Consider the following 19,910-nt stretch of genomic DNA (forward strand, 5'->3'; position numbering starts at 1 on the left):
GGTTTCTGATTTGCATTTCTCTGATTATAAATGATACTGAGCATTTTTTTCACATATTTTTTGGCCATTTGTATGTCTTCCTTCAGGAAATGTCTATTCGGTTGGGTGTGGTGACAAACCTGTAAGCCCAGCACTCAGAATGCTAAGGCAGGAGGACAGCTTGAGCCTAGACCAGCCTAGGCAGCATAGCAAAACCCAAGCTCAAAAAAAAAAAAAAAAAAAGAAAGAAAGAAAAAGAAATACCTGTGTCTGTTCAGCTTTTTGTTTTTTTTTTTTTTTTTTTTTTTTTTTTTTTTTTTCAGCTTTTTGATCTCCAAAAATTAAGAGTCCATTTTGGAATCGGACGACCTGCCTGATTCAGAGACAATCTGTGTTTGGTTCTACTCTGCTACTTCCTATGTGACTTTGGGAAGTTCCCTTAGCCACTTTGAGCTCAACTTCCTCCACATTAACCAGGAATAAGTACCACCTGCCTCTGCTGGTTAACGCTGAGGACTGAAAGGAGAACCTCCACAACGCCACTTGACGATGCCGCCTGGCGGAAGCCCCTCAATGCCGTACTGATAGGATCATATGAAGCCAAATACAACTTTCCTTTCCACTGTCCCAGGCTCACTCTGCATGCGATTAGCAAGGAATAGCGAATAAAGGAAACCAAAATAGTTGCTTAATTTTTAATAAGAAATTTTTAAAAAGTGGGGGTGGTGGCAAAATAGGAGGGAGAGGAGGGGAAGGAAAAGCAGCCGGTCACAAGTTCTAGTCCAGGGCTCATCCCCAGCCTCCTCACTCAGGCAATCACCAGTCCCCACCTCCTGGGGAGGAGTACTTTCTCCACTGGCTTCACCCACATGCAAGGCACTGCCACAGGTGTTCAGAAACCAGGAGCACCTTGAAATGGGCAATGTGCTTTGGGTAGCAGACCTACAATTTCCCCAAAGAAACCACAGCACAAAAGTGACCCACATAGGAGGAACCAACGGCTGTAAATACTTGGTGGCAAAAACGGATGTCATACCTTCTGTACAGGAGACACACACCCAAATAAAACTTACCAAAATAGCAGAAAAAAAAATACAGCAGACATCCAGTGCCATTCTGTTACAGAAATATTTATATCCCAAAGCCAGGGACCTCTCTGGAACACTGTCTTTATTTCCACGTTTCATGGAAGATGTTTGAGTGCACTCACGTGTGTCTCAACAAACTTCCAGTCCCTGCTCTAAACCCTGTGGCTCCTCAGCAAAACCCAAAAACAAGTATCAGTTTTCCTTCCAAATGGGAAATTTCCTGACCTAGCGAAACCAGCATCAAATCCACTTATTATGAGATAGCTGATTACAGGCGAAGCCCTCTAGTCCCAGGATGACTCCCCTCCTGCAGGAGCGGGAAGGATGGGCATAGCACTGGCCTGCCAGACCACATCTCCAGGCAGTTTGAAATCATGGCTGCTCAGGTGAGCCATGATAAAAATCAAAACCAAGTATCTGTGAAAAGTGTACATGTCAAGAACCAGACCTTGGACCAGACTCAGCAGAAATGAATGTTGCAAGGTTTGTTCAGAGACCTCCTCTCCATACCCCCTCTCCCCGGGACCTCCCTCCTTGCACTAGGGGCAAAGGGCCAATGGACAGCTCCCTTACCTCTAGCCCAGTGCACTTTCAGGAACAGCTCCCAGACTGTACCAGACCCTGAAATGTATTCACTGAATGCACTATTTCTTGAAATGATCGTAAATCACGGGATTATAACAATTGTTTTAAAAGTGTTCTCTCTCTCCCTTGGGAATTGTGCCATGAGTTTGAGCAAGCAGCTTTGCTTCTCTCTAGTGCAATTCTATCATTTGCAAAATGTTAACAATTACTGTGTTCACCCATAGCATTGTTGTAAACAGCCTTAAGACCCACTTCATGTAGCCTGCCTGAGGCACAGACCCTGTCACATAGTAAATGCCCACTGAAGGACAGTTATCTGTAGCTATTATTACCTAGTACTACAGCAAACAAAAGGAGGCGATCAAGTCTCATCGTATCACCATGAAAGGATGTCCATGTAGACTGCGGACTGGGAGTAGGGGGACTCAATGTTTATCAGGTACTATTTTGTTTTTTACAAAGTCTACATGCATATTTGCAGGTACACTGGAAAAGATCTGGAAGGAAATACACCCAGTGTTAATAGTGACTACCCCAAAGACACATTCATCCAAACACACAACAGAAAAACACTCACCATCTTTCTGTCTTCCATATCATTTGAACTATTTTCAATAAGCATCTATGGCTTTTGTAAAGTTTTTGAAAGGAATTTATTGCAATTTTTTCTGGAGAAACAAGCAGGAGCACGAAAAAGGTGGAAACAGAAGGTAAAATGGAATGGGACTCAATGGAATTGAGTCCCATCCAGGCTCAGCAGGCTCACGAACCACGCACCTCTCACTACAACTCAACACCAGCTCTCTCTTCTCTTGGTCCAATGGCCCAAGACTTAGAGATAAAATGTTTATTGTGATCACATCAATCACACCAAGGAGCTTGGAACCACCCTTTCAAACTCCTCTGGCTCTGTGTACCTGCCCGGGGCTGTTAGCTTTCCTCCTGTGTCTTTGGCTGGCCTGTAATCCCCTAGTGGTGGAAATGTACCCTGACACTTAGCCATCATCCCCGCAACACTCACCACTGCAGAGACCAGGGCAGTGATGCCCACTCGGACTGTGATTCTACTTATAAAGCAGAGGACCAGGGGCCAGATACGACTTGTCTTTGGAAACTCACCAGCTGTTGCTTGAACCAGAACAAAGCCAGATCTCCTGATGCCCAGAAAAGAGCTAGTGCCTGTCCCGCTAGAAACGTGGTGAAAACGTTTTGCTTGCTGTGAAAAGATGCACTACTGGAGAAGATGGGTGCAACTTCTCATGAAGCCACTCAGTCCAGATCACCAGGAAACAGTTCTGCCAGATGAGACATTCGGCCCAGATCACCAGGAAACAGGGCTGCCGGATGAGACACTCGGCCAAGATCAACAGGAAACAGGGCTGCCGGATGAGACACTAAGCCCGTCCACCGGAAAGGCAATCTGGCTGGGCAGTGGAGGGAAATTCACACAGGTTACCCCACCCCAACGGCAGCAACAACATGAACAAAACAAAAAATACCTGACTGGAAAGCCGTAGCCTGGCTAGCAAATTCGAAACGGAGCCACAATCCTAGGAGCACATATCACTGCAACACAGAGCTTCAGTCAGTGTGAACACACTTTAAGTAGAAATGTAAAATGTCCATGTTTTTGGAACAAGCGGGCTATTTTTGTGTGTGTGTTTGATGTCAAACAAAACAGCTCAGAAGAAACTGTTGGCAAGGAAATAGAAATAGGCGCCCTTACACATTGACAGTGAGATAACGGTATGGCCCTAACGGAAGGGAATCGAGCAACACCCATCAACATTTAAAATGTGCAGAACCCTGGATCCCACAATTCCATTTCTAGCAATGCATCCTATGAACATATTCACGCAAATATGCAAGAATTACGTACAACTCAGCATTGATTAATCCAAACGGTTGGGAATAACCTAAATATTTACCAGTGGGGAACTAGTGGAGAACACTGTTTATCTTATGCCAACATCTGTGCTTTTAAAAAGAAGATACATAGGCTGGGCGCAGTCGCTCACACGTGTAATCCCAGCACTTTGAGAGGCTGAGGCAGGTGGATCACGAGGCTAAGATATCCAGACCATCCTGGCCAACATGGTGAAACCCCGTCTCTACTAAAAATACAAAAATAATCTGGGCATGGTGGCGCACACCTGTAGTCCCAGCTACTCAGGAGGTTGAGGCGGGAGAATCGCTTGAACCCAGGAGGTAGAGGTTGCAGTGAGCTGAGGTCACACCAGCCTGGTGACAGAGCAAGACTCCATCTTGGAAAAACAAACAAGCAAACAAACAAAACTGGCAACAGTGGTCACAGAGCAGTGATGGGAGTAGGACTGCCTTTCACTCTCCAGGACCTTTTGAATGTCGCTCATATTGCATATTCAAAATACACGACTACAGTAAATATTTTCAGAGTATCTATGAAAAACTGGGGAAATAATAATAATATCTAATACACAGGACTGCTGCATAACTAAAGGATGAAAAATTTTAAACACTATCAGAGTTCAAAGGAAAAAAGATTAATTCTAGCTTGGATGTCAAAGCGGGGATCATGTAAAGGAAGTGAGTATTTCAAATCTTGAAGGATGGAGAAGATTTAAAGAGGCAGAAGTGTGGAGATGATGTCCCAGATGGAGATAAGAACACAGGCGAAGAAGATGAAGAGATGAGAAGGTATAAATTCTAAGTGCAGCTCTCAGGCTGGGCTTCAGAACAGGGCTTAGGCAACAAGCTGGAGTACAAGGCTGATGGCAGAAATGGAAACACTGAAACTCAAACTTGCATATCACTCCCGGATCATGAGCCTTGAATGCCAAGCCAGGGAACGCCTCCTTGATCTTAACAATGAAAAATCACTGGGCTGAGTGTGGTGGCTCACGCCTGTAATCGAGTGCTTTGAGAGGCTGAGGCGAGAGGACTGCTTGAGGCCAGGAGTTTGAAACCACTCTGGACAACACAGCAAGACTTTGTCCTTACAAAAAATTTAAAAATTAGCTAGGCAGGATAGTACACCTGTAGTCCCAGCTACTCAAGAGGCAGAGGTGGCAGGATCACTTGAGCTCAGGAATTTAGGGTTACCGTGAGCTGTGATGGCATGCCTGCATTCCAGCCTGAGCAACAGAGCAAGGGCATGTCTCAAAAATAAAATAAAATGAAATAAAATCACTGAACGTTTGTAGAGACATAAAGCATAAAATCATACCGTATATGATTTAATCCAGATATATAATATAAGTTCGAGGAGGAAAAGAGAAATTAGGAAGCTGTTATAAGAAGACAAGACTCAACTAAGACATGAGCAAAACCCTGGGCTCACAGCGCTGTCTTTATATAAAGGAATGAACTACCACATTTATTTTCATGGCATCACCAACTTAAATACAGGCTACAGTATTCTGGAACCATCTCTGTATCAGTCAAATCAGATGGCCATAATACCATAGGCAAATACCATAAAAAACACCATAGGCTGTGTGGTTTAAACATTCGTTGATTTCTCACAGCTCTGGAGGCTGGAAGTCCAAGATCAAGGTGTCGGCCAACTCAGTTCCGGGACAGGGACCTCTTCCTGGCTTGCAGATAACCACCTTTCTTCTTGTTTCCTCACACCAGGGCAGTGGGAGCTCTCTGCTTTCTCTTTTTCTTGAGACAGAGTCTCCACTCTGTCACCAGGCTGGAGTGCAGTGGTACAATCTCAGCTCACTGCAACCTCTGACTCCCTGGTTCAAGCAACTCTCCTGCCTCAGCCTCCCGAGTAGCTGGGATTACAGGCACGTGCCACCACACCCAACTAATTTTCGTATTTTTAGTAGAAACAGGGTTTCAGGATAGTCTCAATTTCCTGACCTCGTGATCTGCCCACCTCGGCCTCCCAAAGTGCTGGGATTACAGGTGTGAGCCACCACACGCTGAGAGCTACAAAGTTCAATCTGGCTTTCCAGATTTTTTTTTCTTCCCATTACTAATGGAAGAAATCAAGAAGCGCCAGTCAGAAGGGCCCTGTTCCCTGCAATCAGAGCCCCGCCCAGGGCCAGAGCAGGAAGCACCGCGGTGGGACTCCCGGTGACAGCCCATTGCCCCCCGGGTCCTGCCGACCAGGACAGAGGGCAGTGCGGTCTGTGTGGCCTCTGCGCGACAGCTCCGGGCCCGCGCCTCTTGCTTCCTCCCACCGGGCAAGTGAGAGGATAAACCATGGGGCGGGGGCAGTGCGCCCCCACCAACCGCGCCCCCCGCGCACGGACCCCCACTACACGCGCGTCCCAGGCGGAGTCGACCCAGACGAGCCACGGGGCGGCGCACAGCACCACTAGCAGGGCGGCCAGGACCCACGCGCGCGGGTCCACGCAGCCACCTATATAGGTGACAAAACACTCAAGAAGCTGTCATGCGGGGCCGGGAAAGAGCCCCCACAGAGTCACGGACTCCCTCGTCCGAAGGTCCACGAAGTCCCCTCGGTGAGTCTGGCGAAGCAGTCTCGCTGCGAGGGAGGGCGGGGAGGGCGGCGGAGTCTCCTACTCGCCGTGACCCGGACCCCGCCCCACGAGTGGGTCCTCGCAGGCCCCCTCTGCTGCAGGCGGGGACCAGCCACGCCGCGGGGGACTGGGCAGAAGCCAGCGCCCGGGTCCATGCAGTCCCCTCCGCGGCAGACGCGGGGAGACGGGGAGCAGTAGGGACCGGCCCCCACCCGCAGGGCGACCAGGACCCCCTCGCGGGCCCACGCGGTATCGCAGCAGGCGCGAAGCCCCCGGTGCCACCCGAGGCCGAGACAAAGTCCAGGCGCAAGGACCCCAGATCCCGACCTCGGACCCTGCGGAGCCCAGCTCGGAGCCGCCACACCCGGGGCAGAGACCCCCGCCCGGTCCGGAGACCCGGTCGCCCATGGCGCCGTCTCACCTCAGACCGCCGCCTCGCAGCGCCGGCTCCTCGCCGCCGCGCCTGGGCCGACTGGAGCACAGATGAGCAGCCAACAGAGCCGCGGCAGCCTCAACAATGGAGCCCGGGGGCGGGGCCGCTGCGGCCGCTTCAGCCAGTGTTCCCGGCTGAGGATCCGGCTTGGATCAAGGAGCTGCAGCTGGGGCGGGGCTGCGGCCGGGAAACACACTTTGCAGGTGCACACGGCCCCACCCGCCTCCCGCCGCCCCGCCCCCAGCGGAGCCGGGCGCCCAGGGCCCGCCCCCCGGCCAATGGGGAGCGAGCTGCGCGGAGAGGGCGGGGCCTAGGGGAACAAAGGGAGGTTGGGCGGGGCGGTGCTGGGACTGGGCGTGTGGGGTCCTGCAGGAGGACCGAACCCAGGAGCTGGCCGGATCCTGGCCTCCTAGAAGACCCAGCTCAACGTCCACCTGGAGTCTGCTCTACAGGACGCGCTCATCTCAAGCTCAGAACTCAGGCTTTTAGGGCAGAGAGCGAGAGACAGGCTTCCTTTACAAAAAGGGAAACTGAGGTCTAAGGAATAGGATTGCCTGCTGCCCGAAGTCACGTAGTCTCATTCACTCGTTCACCTTGTCATTCAGCAAACATTTGGAAGCACGGATGGTGGGTGTTAGGAGTAAAGTAGGGCCGGGCGCGGTGGCTGGCGCCTATAATCCCAGCACTTTGTGGGGCCAGGCAGGTGGATTACTTGAGGCCAGGAGTTCGAAACCAGCCTGGCCAACAAGATGAAATCCCATCTCTGCTAAAAATACAAAAATTTAGCCGATCGTGGTGGCGCGTACCTGTGGTTCCAGCTACTGGGAAGGCTGAGGCAGGAGAATCATTTGAACCCGGGAGGTGGAGGTTGCAGTGAGCTGAGATGGTGCCACTGCATGTGCTCCAGCCTGGGCAACTGAATGAGACTCTGTCTCCAAAAAAAAAATTAATAGATGGGAAGTAGAAGCGAACTTAGGCCTTCCCTGAAGGAGTTCGGCCAAGGAGTACCTGAAATGTCTCTGCATCTCTTTAAGGTCTGATAAAGGAACCAGGAACGAGCACTAATTACTTCCATTTCCTGCCTCAGAGCTTTCATGTGTTTGCTGTTCCCCGCCTGAAATGCCAAGTACCAATGGTATTTATTTATTTATAGAAATGGGGTCTCCCTATGTTGCCCAGGCTGGTCTCAAACTCCTGGCCTCAGGCTATCCTCTCCTCTCAGCCTCCCAAAGTGTTGGGATTGCAGGCATGAACCACTGTCCCCAGCCCTGATCGTCTTTAAAACGTCTTTCCTCATCTTATTTGAGCTTCCTGCTTCATGTGACCCCACACCCTTGGTTTTCCTGTACTTCCATAGCTGCTCCTCGGTGGGTCCCAGGGACCCACCCCCTTCTCTGCCCAACTTGTATATGTCTGGACTCAGGCCAAATGCCCTTCCATTTGCAGTGGGCACTGCCACAGGAAATCTCATGCCCTTCCGGGCTTCACAAACCATCCACATGCTCTGCTGCCTGCCAGAGACGTCTATCCCATCAGATGCCCAGCCCTGACCTTTCCCAAAGGCCCAGCTGGACACAGGGAAGCATCTCAAATTTTCCGCTGGCCAAAACAGAGTGCTTTATTAGTGCCCTAACCTGCTGATCCACATTCTTGTGATTCTCTGTAAACAGCCTCTCCATCCACCCAGGTGCTCAGGTGAAACTCTCAAATCCTCCTCTAGTCCTTTCTCCCCGAACCTCTCATGCAGCCCTCTGCCTTCCTAGGACGCTGAGCACCCCTCACTCCCAGCGCCAGCTGGGGTGCTGTCTGAGTGGCTGCCACCCACGTGGCATGAAGTGTGACCTCTCGCCCGGTGTGGTGGCTTACGCCTGTAGTCACAGCACTTTGGGAGGCTGAGGCGGGCAGATCGCTTGAGGCCAGGAGACTGGGACCAGCCTGGCCAATATGGTGAAACTAAAATACAACAATTAGCCAGGCATGGTAATGCGTGCCTATCATCCCAGCTACCCTACCGAGGAGGCTGAGGCAGGAAAATTGCTCGAACCTGGGAGGCAGAGGTTGCAGTGAGCCAAGGTCACACCACTGCACTCCAGCCTGGGCAACAGAGTGAGAATCTGTCGCAAATTAAAAAAAAAAAAGGAAATGAAGAAGAAGAAAAAGAGAAGAAGTGTGACCTCTCTAAGGCAAGGCAGTGTCCCATTCTGATTCCCTTCCATGTGCAAAACAGGGCCTGCACCCTGAAGGCACTCACTCAGGGAGGCTGCTGGGATGGGTGGATGCACAGTTAGGGTCTTCATGGTGGCTGGGGCTGACCCCATCCCCATCGCTCTTCCCACACACACCTGCACACTCATCACTCCCAGGCTCGCACTCACCACTGGAATGCCTGGTCCCTAATCTGATTTGCCTAACGAGGTCCCCGGAGGAACAACACATGCTTCCCTACCTCTCCCCTGCTAGGGCCCCACCATGTTCTGGGATGTACTCAGGGATCAGGAGAACAAAACCTCAGGGAGTGAAAGGACATTCCAGGGTGCAGGCCTCTGCATCCCCCTCCATGCCCTCAACCCTGCCTGACACACCCTCACCCCTGTACTTGACCAACTCCTACCAACCCTTAAAGTCTCACCAAGTTCAGTGGTGGCAGCCACACCCTAAAGTGACTGACCCCCCCAATGACCTATGCCCTTGCATAGTCTTCCTGACCTTGGATATGAGCAAAACCGGTGACTGGCTTGTGACCCATAGAGCCTGGCAAACGCAATGGGATGTCATTGTCACAGTGCGTCACCTTCGCACACTAGAGAGAAAGGTTCCGCCTGCAGGCGCTACAGGAGGGAGATGCTGTGCTGAGAAAGGACCTTTGGAGGGCCCCGTAGGCAAGGGAGCAAAAAGCTGGGCCCTTGCCAAGCGGGTCCGAGGAAATGAATTCTGCCAATAACCTCGGCGGACCTGGAAATGGATTCTGCCCTGGTGGAGCCTCAGATGAGGATGCAGCCCAGCTGCTTAGCGTGAGATCCCAAGCACAGGACCCGCTAAAATGTGCTCAACTCCTAGCTTGCCAAAATTGGCTTAAAGGTGTGTGTTGTTTTAAGCTTCTAAGTTTTTAGTTATTGCCTATGAAAGTGTTAAAATATGAGACAATAACTTAGGTTCCCTCCCCATCACACACATTCTGCTTTCTGGCATTCATCACCATTATACTTATTGATTTAAAATCTCCCTCTTGACTGGGTGCAGTGGCTCAGGAGTTCCAGACCAGCCTGGCCAACATGGTGAAACCCCATCTCTACCAAAAATATAAAAATTAGCTAGATGTGGTGGTGCAATCCTGTAATCCCAGCTACTCGGAAGGCTGAGGCAGGACAATTGCTTGAATCCAGGAGGCAAAAGTTGCAGTGAGCCAAGATTACACCATTGCCCTCCAACCTGAGTGACAAGAAAAAAATTCTGCCTCAAAAACAAAACAAAACAAAACAAACCGTTGTCTCTTGCCACTAGCATGAAGGTCCCATGAGAAGAAAAATGGAAACTCTTGCTCATAACAGTGCCCCAAATGCCCAGCACAGTGTAGCTGTAGGGTAGTTGGTCGATGGTGGACGCTGCTGGTTGGAGGGCCCAGCTGGCCCTCCCAACTGCCTTCTCTCTGGTCACATTCCATTATAGAGAAGAGAATAGTTTCTTGCCTTTCCAGAGTCCCTCTTAGTGAGGATTGGCCAAGCGACATTGTCCTGCCCCGGGAGACATAAGTGGAAGTTGGCTGAAAGGTTTCTAGCCGTGGTGTGCTGGGACGATTTGAACCAGGACATGACAGCTGACCGTCCATGGTTCGGGAATTCTGCAAGTTGGTTGTTCAACACATTCAGTACTTCAAAATATTAAATAATATAAACTCGCAAATTAAAAAATGCATTAGGCCAGATGCAGTGGCCCACGTCAAACACATTGGAAGCCTGAGGCAGGAAGATCACTTGAGCCCAGGAGTTCAAGACCAGCTTAGGCAAAAAAGGAAGACCTTGTCTCTACAAAAAATTTTAAAGTTAGCTAGGCATGATGGTGTGTGCGTGCAATCCTAGCCACTCAGGAGGCTGAGATGGGAGGATAGCTTGAGCCATCTGTTCAAGGCTCCAATGAGCTATGATAGTGTCACTACACTCCAGCCTGGGTGACAGAGCCAGACCCTGTCTCAGAAATAAATATATTTCATATATTAATAAATTTATAATAAATGTATGTATATACACATTTATGTATTATAATTATATATTTAGACATAAATATATATTTCTTGTTTTATTTATTTATTTATTTATTTTGAGATAGAGTTTAACCCTTGTCACCCAGGCTGGAGTGCAATGACACAATCTGGGCTCACCGCAACCTCCACCTCCTGGGTTCAAGTGATTTTCCTGCTTCAATCTCCTGAGTAGCTGGGATTACAGGCACGCACCACCACGCCTTGCTAATTTTTGTATCTTTAGTTGAGATGGGATTTCTCCATGTTGGTCAGTCTAGTCTCAAACTCCTGACCTCAGCTGATCTGCCCACCTCAGCCTCCCAAATTGCTAGGATTACAGGTGTAAGCCACTGTGCCCAGCCTATATGATATATTTATATATTATAATTATGTATATTAATTTTATATAATTATATATAAATATAAATATAAAAACTTTCCTTGCCTTCTCTTGTTTCTACCTACAGTCAGTCCCATGACTTCAAATACTATCTACATGTAGTAATTTTAAATGTATAGTTTTATATATATATATATATTTTTATGTTGTTGCTGCTGTTGTTCTTGTTGTTGTTTTTGAGACAGAGTCTCGCCCTGTCGCCAGGCTGAAGTGCAATGGCGCAGTCTCAGCTCACTGCAACCTCTGACTCCCAGGTTCAAGCGATTCTCCTGCCTCAGCCTCCCAAGTAGCTGGGCTTATAAGCGCCCACCACCACGTCCAGCTAATTTTTGTATTTTTAGTAGAGACAGGGTTTTGCCATGTTGGTTAGGTTGGTTTTGAACTCCTGATCTTAACTGATCGCCCACCTCGGCCACCTAAAGCGCTGGGAATACAGGCGTGAGCCACCTTGGCCAAAATATTTTTCTGTTTCCAAACATTTTACATGAGAGGAAAGTGGAGAATAAATCATCTGACACTCTACTGTAAAAAAAATCTTTGTGCCTCTCTTCTTTTCATCTTTCCTAAGTGTACATATTACCCAAATGTCTTTAGGTTGAGGTCCCCCCGTGAAAACTTTACAGGGTGTTGTGTCCTCAGCCACCCTCCTGTCTTTTCCTAGTCCTGGCATTTTAGAACGTCTGGGAATGACCCAGGATACCCACTGTGGCCATGTCTATTGGAGGGTCTAGTGAGTATCAGCCCCAGGGTTATCTCATTCCCAAGGACAGCCTGAGGTAGGGAGTAGAGTCTCCCAGGGGAGCAGCTGGATGCTCTTGGCCTTAGAGGAATCTCCTGGTATAGTTTCATCTAAAATGGTGACCCCTTAGGGTTATTAAAATTTTAGGACATTAAAATGAATGGACAATACAACGTAATGTCATTAAAGATAGGTCATTAAAACTGTTCCTCCAGCCGGAGCTTTTATTCCTCGGAGACACATTGACGATCTGCAAATGGGATGCTGATATTGAGAGGAAAAGGCAGAAATGATTTCTGCTGTCTAGATTGTCTCAGACTTGCGAAGAGAGAAAAATTGTCCCAAAGGACAAGGAAAACCTACCCCAGAGAGGATGTGCAAGAACCTGAATATGAAAATGCACTTAAGGCACACAGGAGGACAAAGAGCAGTGCCAGTGCCTCCTAGGTGGTCACTGAGTGCTTTACTTAACAGGTTGGGTGTCCTGAGGAATAGAATGGCCTGCCATGACACTTAGAAAGGTCTGTGTTGGAGTCAGCAATGCCTCTCCCTGAGTTTGTTACCTTGATAAGGCTTGTCCGCTTATTTGAGTTTCAGTTTTTCATTGACTATACGATACATGTTGTCAGTACAGCTTGAAAGATAAAGGTACTATTTCCAAAGTAGCAAGGTAAAATGACGTATTTAATTTGCTAAAAATTCGTATTTATTCCTTCCCCAGAGTGAGTGTAGTAAGTTTTAAAGGTCTGTTCTTTTTAAGGGTAATTTCAAATGGAATTGTAGGACTTAGCTTTGTCAATGCTACTGGTGAAATAAAAGTGTGACAGATAAATTGATGATTTACAAAGATTCACCAGAATGTCAGTTCCCCTCTTGTAGCATGGTGAAGAATTTATGACAGTGGACACATCTGTATCCTCTTATCTGGATATCTGAGGGGGTTTTTGGGGTTGTTTTTTGTTTTTTTGGAGACACTGTCTTGCTCTGTAGCCCGGCTGGACTGCAGTGGCACCATCTCTGCTTACTGCAACCTCTGCCTCCCGGGTTCAAGTGATTCTCCTGTGTCAGTCTCCCGAGTTACTGGGATTATAGGCACCCACCATCACACACAGCTAATTTTTGTATTTTTAATAAACACGGGGTTTTAGGCCTGGCACGGTGGTTCATTCCTGTAATCCCAGCACTTTGGGAGGCCAAGGTGGGCGGATCACGAGGTCAGGAGTTCCAGAGCAGCCTGGCTAACATGGTGAAAAACTGTCTCTACCATAAATACAAAAAAATTAGCTGAGCCTGGTGGCAGGCACCTGCAATCCCAGCTACCAGGGAGGCTGAGGCAAGAGGGTGCTTGAACCCGGGAGGTGGAGGTTGCAGTGAGCCAAGATCTTGCCACTGCACCCCAGCCCAAGCGACAATGCAGATACCATCCCCTCCTTTACATAAACCCATGGCTGCAGAGTAAATCAATCCCTGTGGAGATTTTTAATATAATGATGTGTCAGTTTCAACCATGGATAAGGCCATTTAGCCTTAGTAAGACCTATCGTGTTAAGATTGTGCCTGTTTTGCAAAATTTCATGTCACCCATCCCACACTTGTTGTTTCAGGAAACGTTTTCTCTTGAGTTTTAGGTTCAGTACTGAGGCTCCTTGATGGACAATACATTTTCCAATTCTGAGGACAAGGCAGAGGAGGCCCCCTCTGTGAGAACTTTCATTTTGCTTCTGGAAAAGTACATTGAATCAAATATAGGAAAGGCTTGCATGGTGGCTGAGAGGTTTGCCTGCTTTATCATGCTGGTGTTTTATCTTCTGGACAGAAGTAAAAGGAACACAGCTATGTCTGTCTCTGTGTAATAACTCAGGACTTACCTGAGTAAACTCTGGGGTGTCATGAGATGAACTACTACCTCCACTTAGAGAGGCTTCAGGGACAAAATTTCAAGAGATTTCTGAGGGATAGAAGAGCAGGGCTGCCTTATTCTCTGATCCCAGGTAACTACTCAGAGACAGAGGCAAGGGCTGGGGACACCCAAATGCTTATACTAGGTGTCTTTGATACAGCCTCCATTTCCTTGCTAAATCTATGCAATGACACACTGAGAAATCTGGCAAGTGGGGCTGAAGATCCCTGATGTGTCAGTTCCAGGGTTGGATGGAAACAAGTGGTTTCAGTGGACATTGAAGTAAAGGGAGGTGAGCTGTGAGGAAAGAGCTCTCGAAGACTGGGGAGACTCAGAAGTTGGGGAAGAATCTCGACCTATAAGCCAAGGAGTGCAGATGCAAATCGATTTGTTAGGGCTGCATAAATGAAAGAAGGACTTCGCCAACACACTAAGTTTTTCAACAACCGATTGTATTCTTTCAATATTTGTAAGTATTGATCTTTTGGAAATGTTTAATGAGATTTCTTATATAATTCTGCATTCAATTTATGCCCAGGTCACTTTGCTATTATACATTTATGTGCTGCTTTTTATGAATAGACATTCTCTCAAATTTCTTAATTATTTTGCTAAACTATGTGTTAAGAGTTTTTTCTAGAGGTCCACCTTCTTGACTCACTTTTCTGATGAGAAACCTATCAGGTTTCTCACAGTGATTCCTAAACTTATTAGCTCCTCAATGTGAGAAACTTAATGTCAACTAAGAAATGAATTACCACTAAAGAATCTTCTCCTTTCAAGATGCTAACCGTGTTTTGTCCAGTGTGAAATCTCACATGTGCCACAAGCGTTACTCTGTGAAGAAAGGATTTCTCATGAGTTTTCAAGGCATAACTGCTCCAGTAAGAAGTGTTTGGTATTCCAAGAGAATTCATTGCCCTTGGGCTTTTCCTTAATATTGCTTATAAAGGATTTCCCTCTCATATTTTCCGCTTTAGCCCCATTTTATCACTGTGTTTTCTTGTGAACATCAAGCCTAGGTTGCTTGGCTGAATGTTTATTCAGAAAATACAAATAAAGAGTTCATCAAATGCAAGTTTCTTGGAGTTGTTTGACATAATGTTATTACATAAAAGCATTTTCACTAGACATAGAGCTAGAGATTCTCTACCTGAAAATCCCACACGTTTTGAATTGTTTAAAACTGTTGCTGAAGACTTTTAGTTTATCATGTTGACAGTTTCAGCTCTCTCGTGTCATTTATGATCAGATCACTAACAAGTCTTTGGTACACACATGTCGTACAATTTCTCTTCCATATGAATTTATTGATGTGGACTGAAGAATAAAGGCAACTGAAGTAACGTCCATGTTGGAGTATAGTAATTCTTCAAAATGTGAGTCCTCTGGCATGTTTAGATGTTACAACTACAGCTGAAGTCTCTTCCATATTCCTTACGTTCATCATTCCTAACACCATGTCATCTAAAGTCAGAATATGTTCTGAAGACATTTATAATTTTCTCTCCAGGGTAAATGTGCTGATGTTATTTAAGATTAGTACATTGACTGAAGGTTTTCCCACATAAATGGCATTCATATGGCTTTTCTTCAGTGCATGTTCTCTCATATCATCTGAGGTCAGAAGATAGACTAAAGGCTTTCCCACATAGAAGACAAGCATGTGGTTTCTCTTCAGTGTGAATTCTTGTGTGTCCTCTAAAGCCAGAGCTTTGACTAAAGACTTTCCCACTTTTATCACATTCATAACACTTTTATCCAAGGTGAGTTCTCTTATGTCTTCGAAGGTTAAAGGATTGAATAAAGCCTTTCCCACACTGATGACACTTATACGGCCTCTCTCTCCCGTGTGAGTTTTCTCATGTCTTCTAAGGTGAGAATGCTGAGTGAAGGATTTTCCACAAAGATGACATGTATATGGCCTCTCAGTGTGAGTCATCTTGTGCCATCTAAGGTGAAAGCAATTAGTATAGGCCTTTTCACATATATTACATTGATATGATTTACCTTTAGTATGAATTTGTTTATGTGGTTTAGGGGACAACTGATTACTAAGGGAGTTTCCACACTGTTTGCTGATGTAGGGTTTCTTTCCACTCTGAGTTAACACACACTGAGTCATTGTGGAACTGTGAGTGCAATCTTCTCCCAAATCATTACATTCAAAGGGATCCTCCAGAATGAGAGAGTTCTCCTTTAGGGACAAAGATTAAAAGCTCTTAATGATTTACTGACATACATTTATACATTCATTTCACCACCTTTGAATCCTAGACCAACCATTCAGTGGTAGAGCCCAGTTGAAATCTTTCCAATGTTACCATGTGAAATTAGAATGCAGCACCCAAGCTCATTTAACCAAAGGGAAAAATCAAGCTGGGAACAGGGTCACACAAACCTTCCTCCCCCTTCTGGTTCCTAAATAATATGGCTACAAGATGAAAAGCTACATGCCTCCCCCATGTTGCCCACCAAAGGGGTTCTGATGGAAGCTGTTAAGAGTACACCGCTGACAGTACAAAACTGATAGCTTGTCTTTACAGGCGCAGTCATCCCCAGTTCACCAGACACAAATGCATATCCAATTGTTTCCCTGCCCCATTTTGCCTATGTTGTCTTATATAAAATGCAGCTTTCGTGCATTATTCCTCTGCCTCATTTGTTTATGTCATCTTATGTAAAAAAAATCCAGATTCGCACTGAGCCAGAAAAATTCATGAATGACTATTTTTTTTCCTACCACCTTTACATGAAAATGATGCTTCTCCAATATCACACGCTTTTCCCCTTTAAATTTGGAGAAAATTATCTTTGGAGAAAGGTATACACCTGTCCCCCAGGTGCATGTCCTTAACTCTGGCAAATACATCTCCTTAAATGATTGAGACTTGTCTCGTCATTTTCTCGATTGACACTTGCATACACATTATCTCCTGCAGACACAGATATTTTCTCTTTTGTAAGATCCCAACTGCAGAGTTATTCCATCAATTGTGATGATATCAATATCTTTCAAAGTCTGAGCATGAGTAATGTGTATGCACTTGTTCTATTTTAAAAGATCTCATGTTTGGTTTAGAACACAGGTCACTTTATTCACTGAATTCAAAGTATCAAATTTTTTTTTTTGCGTAGAAAGCACTTAATGCCAGCGTAATTACACTCAGGTGACTGTGCGTCATTACTAACTTAACCCATTACCGGATCTTTAACTTAGATGACTGGTGTACACAGCTATAAAACTCACCATTGTCATACCGGTGGATGCGTCTTTTCTGATAGGATGCATGGATATCGTGTGTTTTTTCTTAAGGGCACTTTCCTTGTCTGAAATAATTGAAAAATAAATTGTTACCTTGGTATTATGGTAATAAAATTGTTTGAAAAACCCCAAGGCCCGTTTACTTTTTTTCCAAAATTGACACTTAGATGTGGCAAATGTGTCAAATGAAGAAAATACTTCAATAGAACAGAATGTACAGCGTCAGCAATTAGAAAAGAGTTTTAAAATTAAAATGTGAAAAGATTTAAAATGGACATGAGATATCAGGCAGGTAAATAGAGGGATAGTCTTCACAGGGGTATTGGGAAAAGAGTCAGCATGTGACAGTTTAACCCCAAAAAGTACATGAATTATCCTTTTCCCGAAAGTAAAAGAAAAGACAAGAGGACACAAGAGTAGCATCTGACATATGAACAAAATAATAATAACATCTAAGGAATTCTGCTCCGGTAGCTTAATCTACATTTTAGAAATTACCACTCATTTAATAAAACGGCTAATTAATATTTGACTGATATTATTCATTGACAAAGCACCTCCTCCTATTAGAGCACAGGACCCTGTTGCTTACTCAGATTCTGGCCTTGGAGAAATTCTCTTCCTTTCCACCAGAGCTCTTTTCCTTGCTCCAGCTGCAAAGTTATATAGGATTTGCTTATCTGGTACCTGTTAGTGGAAACAGTACATGTGTTTTGAGTTCACTGTCAATAAATGTGCATTATCACCAACTGTAAGGCAGGCTATCAAGGAAGAATAAAAACAGTGAAGGTCAGCTCAGGCCACAAGACCTAGAACACAGAAAACTCCCCAGGATTTTTTTGACCCAACATGAGACTAGAAAATTAATCCAAATGAAAGGTCCATCAGGAAAAGGAAATTCAAAACAGTCAGGACCTATGAATGCTGAGTCCATGCCTAAGTTCCAAGACACAATGCATAATACGCAGTCTTTTCAGAAAGAGATTAATTAAATCTCGGCATGTTTATTATTATTCTCATGCAGAACAAAAAAAATTTGATTTACAAAAATAATTGATGTTCTATACAGAAAGGTGCTATCGTTTCACTAATTATGATTCTAACATGTGACTAAAAGCAGAAGAGTTATTTAGAAAATATTTAATTTAATACATTGAAAATATTCATTAAGTTCCTAGGTCTGTTCTGATTATTAGACACTGAGTACCAAGGAAATCATGAAATCCTTGTCAAGATTACATTCTAATTGAGTGACAAACTAAATAAAACAAAATAAAATAAAATAAAATAAAATAAAGATATTTCTTTCAGACAGATTTAGAGAGCTCAAACTTTTTCCAGATAAAGATCTCTGAGAGAATCAGAGAAGAGATTAGAGTTAGATATGGGGAAGCTGTTCCAACACTTATTGAATGAATGAGTCAATGTGTGTCTACATACGTATGTGAATGTTGAGGGACTCACCGAGGGACACCAGGTGACTGTTGTTTTCCAGCATCACATCTCTGTACAGCTTTCTCTTGGATGTGTCCATCATGGCCCACTCTTCCTGGGTGAAGTCAATAGCTACATCTTCAAAAGTCACTTTCTTCTAAAACATCACAGACATTTTAGTTTAGACAGAGAATGCCTGTTAACGTCCAGAGGAGGAAGGCTGAGATGACATAGGTAGGAGCTGGGTATGCAGAACTCCCAGTGTTTTAGGTTCCAGCCAGTTCATTCTCAATACTAAGCTGGTATCTGCCTTTCAGATTCACTCACAGAGACAGTACCCACTCTTAATCCATTAAACTTTACTATAAAGAAATATCACATGAGGTGTGGCATAATATAGCCCAGATATTTTTCAGTAATGTGTTAATCACCTGTACATAACTGATTATAAAATTTTCGCTTGAACCTTCATAAATAAAACAAATTTACCATGAATTTCAAGTAAATTACAGATTTGTCAAGGCAAATAACCATGATTTACTACTTTTTAAACATGACTGTGATTAAATAAATTATTTCTCTAGATAAACCACAGGTTTCTCACCAATCAAATTGTTAAAAGACCTATTATGTGCTTTGAATAATCTAACGAAGTAATAGAAAACATGTTTCCTATCTAGCAAATATTTATTAAATACAGGTCATTGGTCCTTATTCATTAAAAAGTTAGAAAGTAATGAACCAGACTCCAGCATTCTTCAGAACTGAACAAGTTTTACGCAGAATATAGCATTCAATACATAGAGTCACTCTAATGTTATGTAATTCAGGTGTTCATGACAAGGCTTGAAGACAGTCCAGCAGCACAAGACAAGACCGCTGAGGCTGCTACACTGAGGAAGTCTTAGTCCTGATGATTCCTGTGATAGAAGCCTCCTGTTCTCAGCTTTCTCTGGGCAATCCAAACATCAGTTATCACTGCCTCTCTTTTAACTTTACCTTGTCACTTTGCTTGTTCAAGGATAAAAAGGCCTCTTTACTGTTTTGTTTTTTTCTAACCAGCCCTTATGAAGCATTTCCACAGAACCCTAAATTGTACTCTATCTACTATATTCCTTCTCCTGAGTGTGCAACCATAATTAAGTAATTGTATTTCTTATATGTTACTTTCAGTTACCAGAAGGTGAAAAGGTTAATTATCAAAAGGTAAAATGAATGGGGATAAGAATAATAATGACTTCTTTAGTTGTCCTTTTGCAAAGTTTTTAAAAGCACAAATATATTTTATCAAACTCTCCTTTTTCCTCTCAGCACTGTGCAGCTCTTGCCCAAGGCCTGTCACATGGGATTTATTGAACTCAGCTGCTAGAACATC

At 45.1% G+C, this 19,910-nt stretch overlaps 1 protein-coding gene and 1 pseudogene across 1 annotated transcript; one reads left to right on the forward strand and one right to left on the reverse strand.

The window, feature by feature from the left end:
* The first annotated feature begins 6,039 nt into the window (after positions 1-6,039).
* LOC108584301 lies at positions 6,040-6,874 on the forward strand (annotated as a pseudogene).
* An 8,102-nt stretch (positions 6,875-14,976) lies between these two features.
* LOC101005863 (zinc finger protein 705A) lies at positions 14,977-18,692 on the reverse strand (the record flags this gene model as incomplete). Its single annotated transcript, XM_031661155.1, is given in 5 exon segments — positions 14,977-15,680; positions 15,683-16,033; positions 17,087-17,166; positions 17,694-17,788; positions 18,562-18,692. Coding segments are annotated over 5 exon segments (888 nt in total), but the record flags the coding sequence as incomplete, so codon positions are not given.
* Between the last annotated feature and the right edge of the window lie 1,218 nt (positions 18,693-19,910).

The sequence above is a fragment of the Papio anubis genome, unplaced genomic scaffold (assembly GCF_008728515.1).
Source record: "Papio anubis isolate 15944 unplaced genomic scaffold, Panubis1.0 scaffold1019, whole genome shotgun sequence".
In the NCBI taxonomy this organism is placed as follows: Eukaryota; Metazoa; Chordata; class Mammalia; order Primates; family Cercopithecidae; genus Papio; species Papio anubis.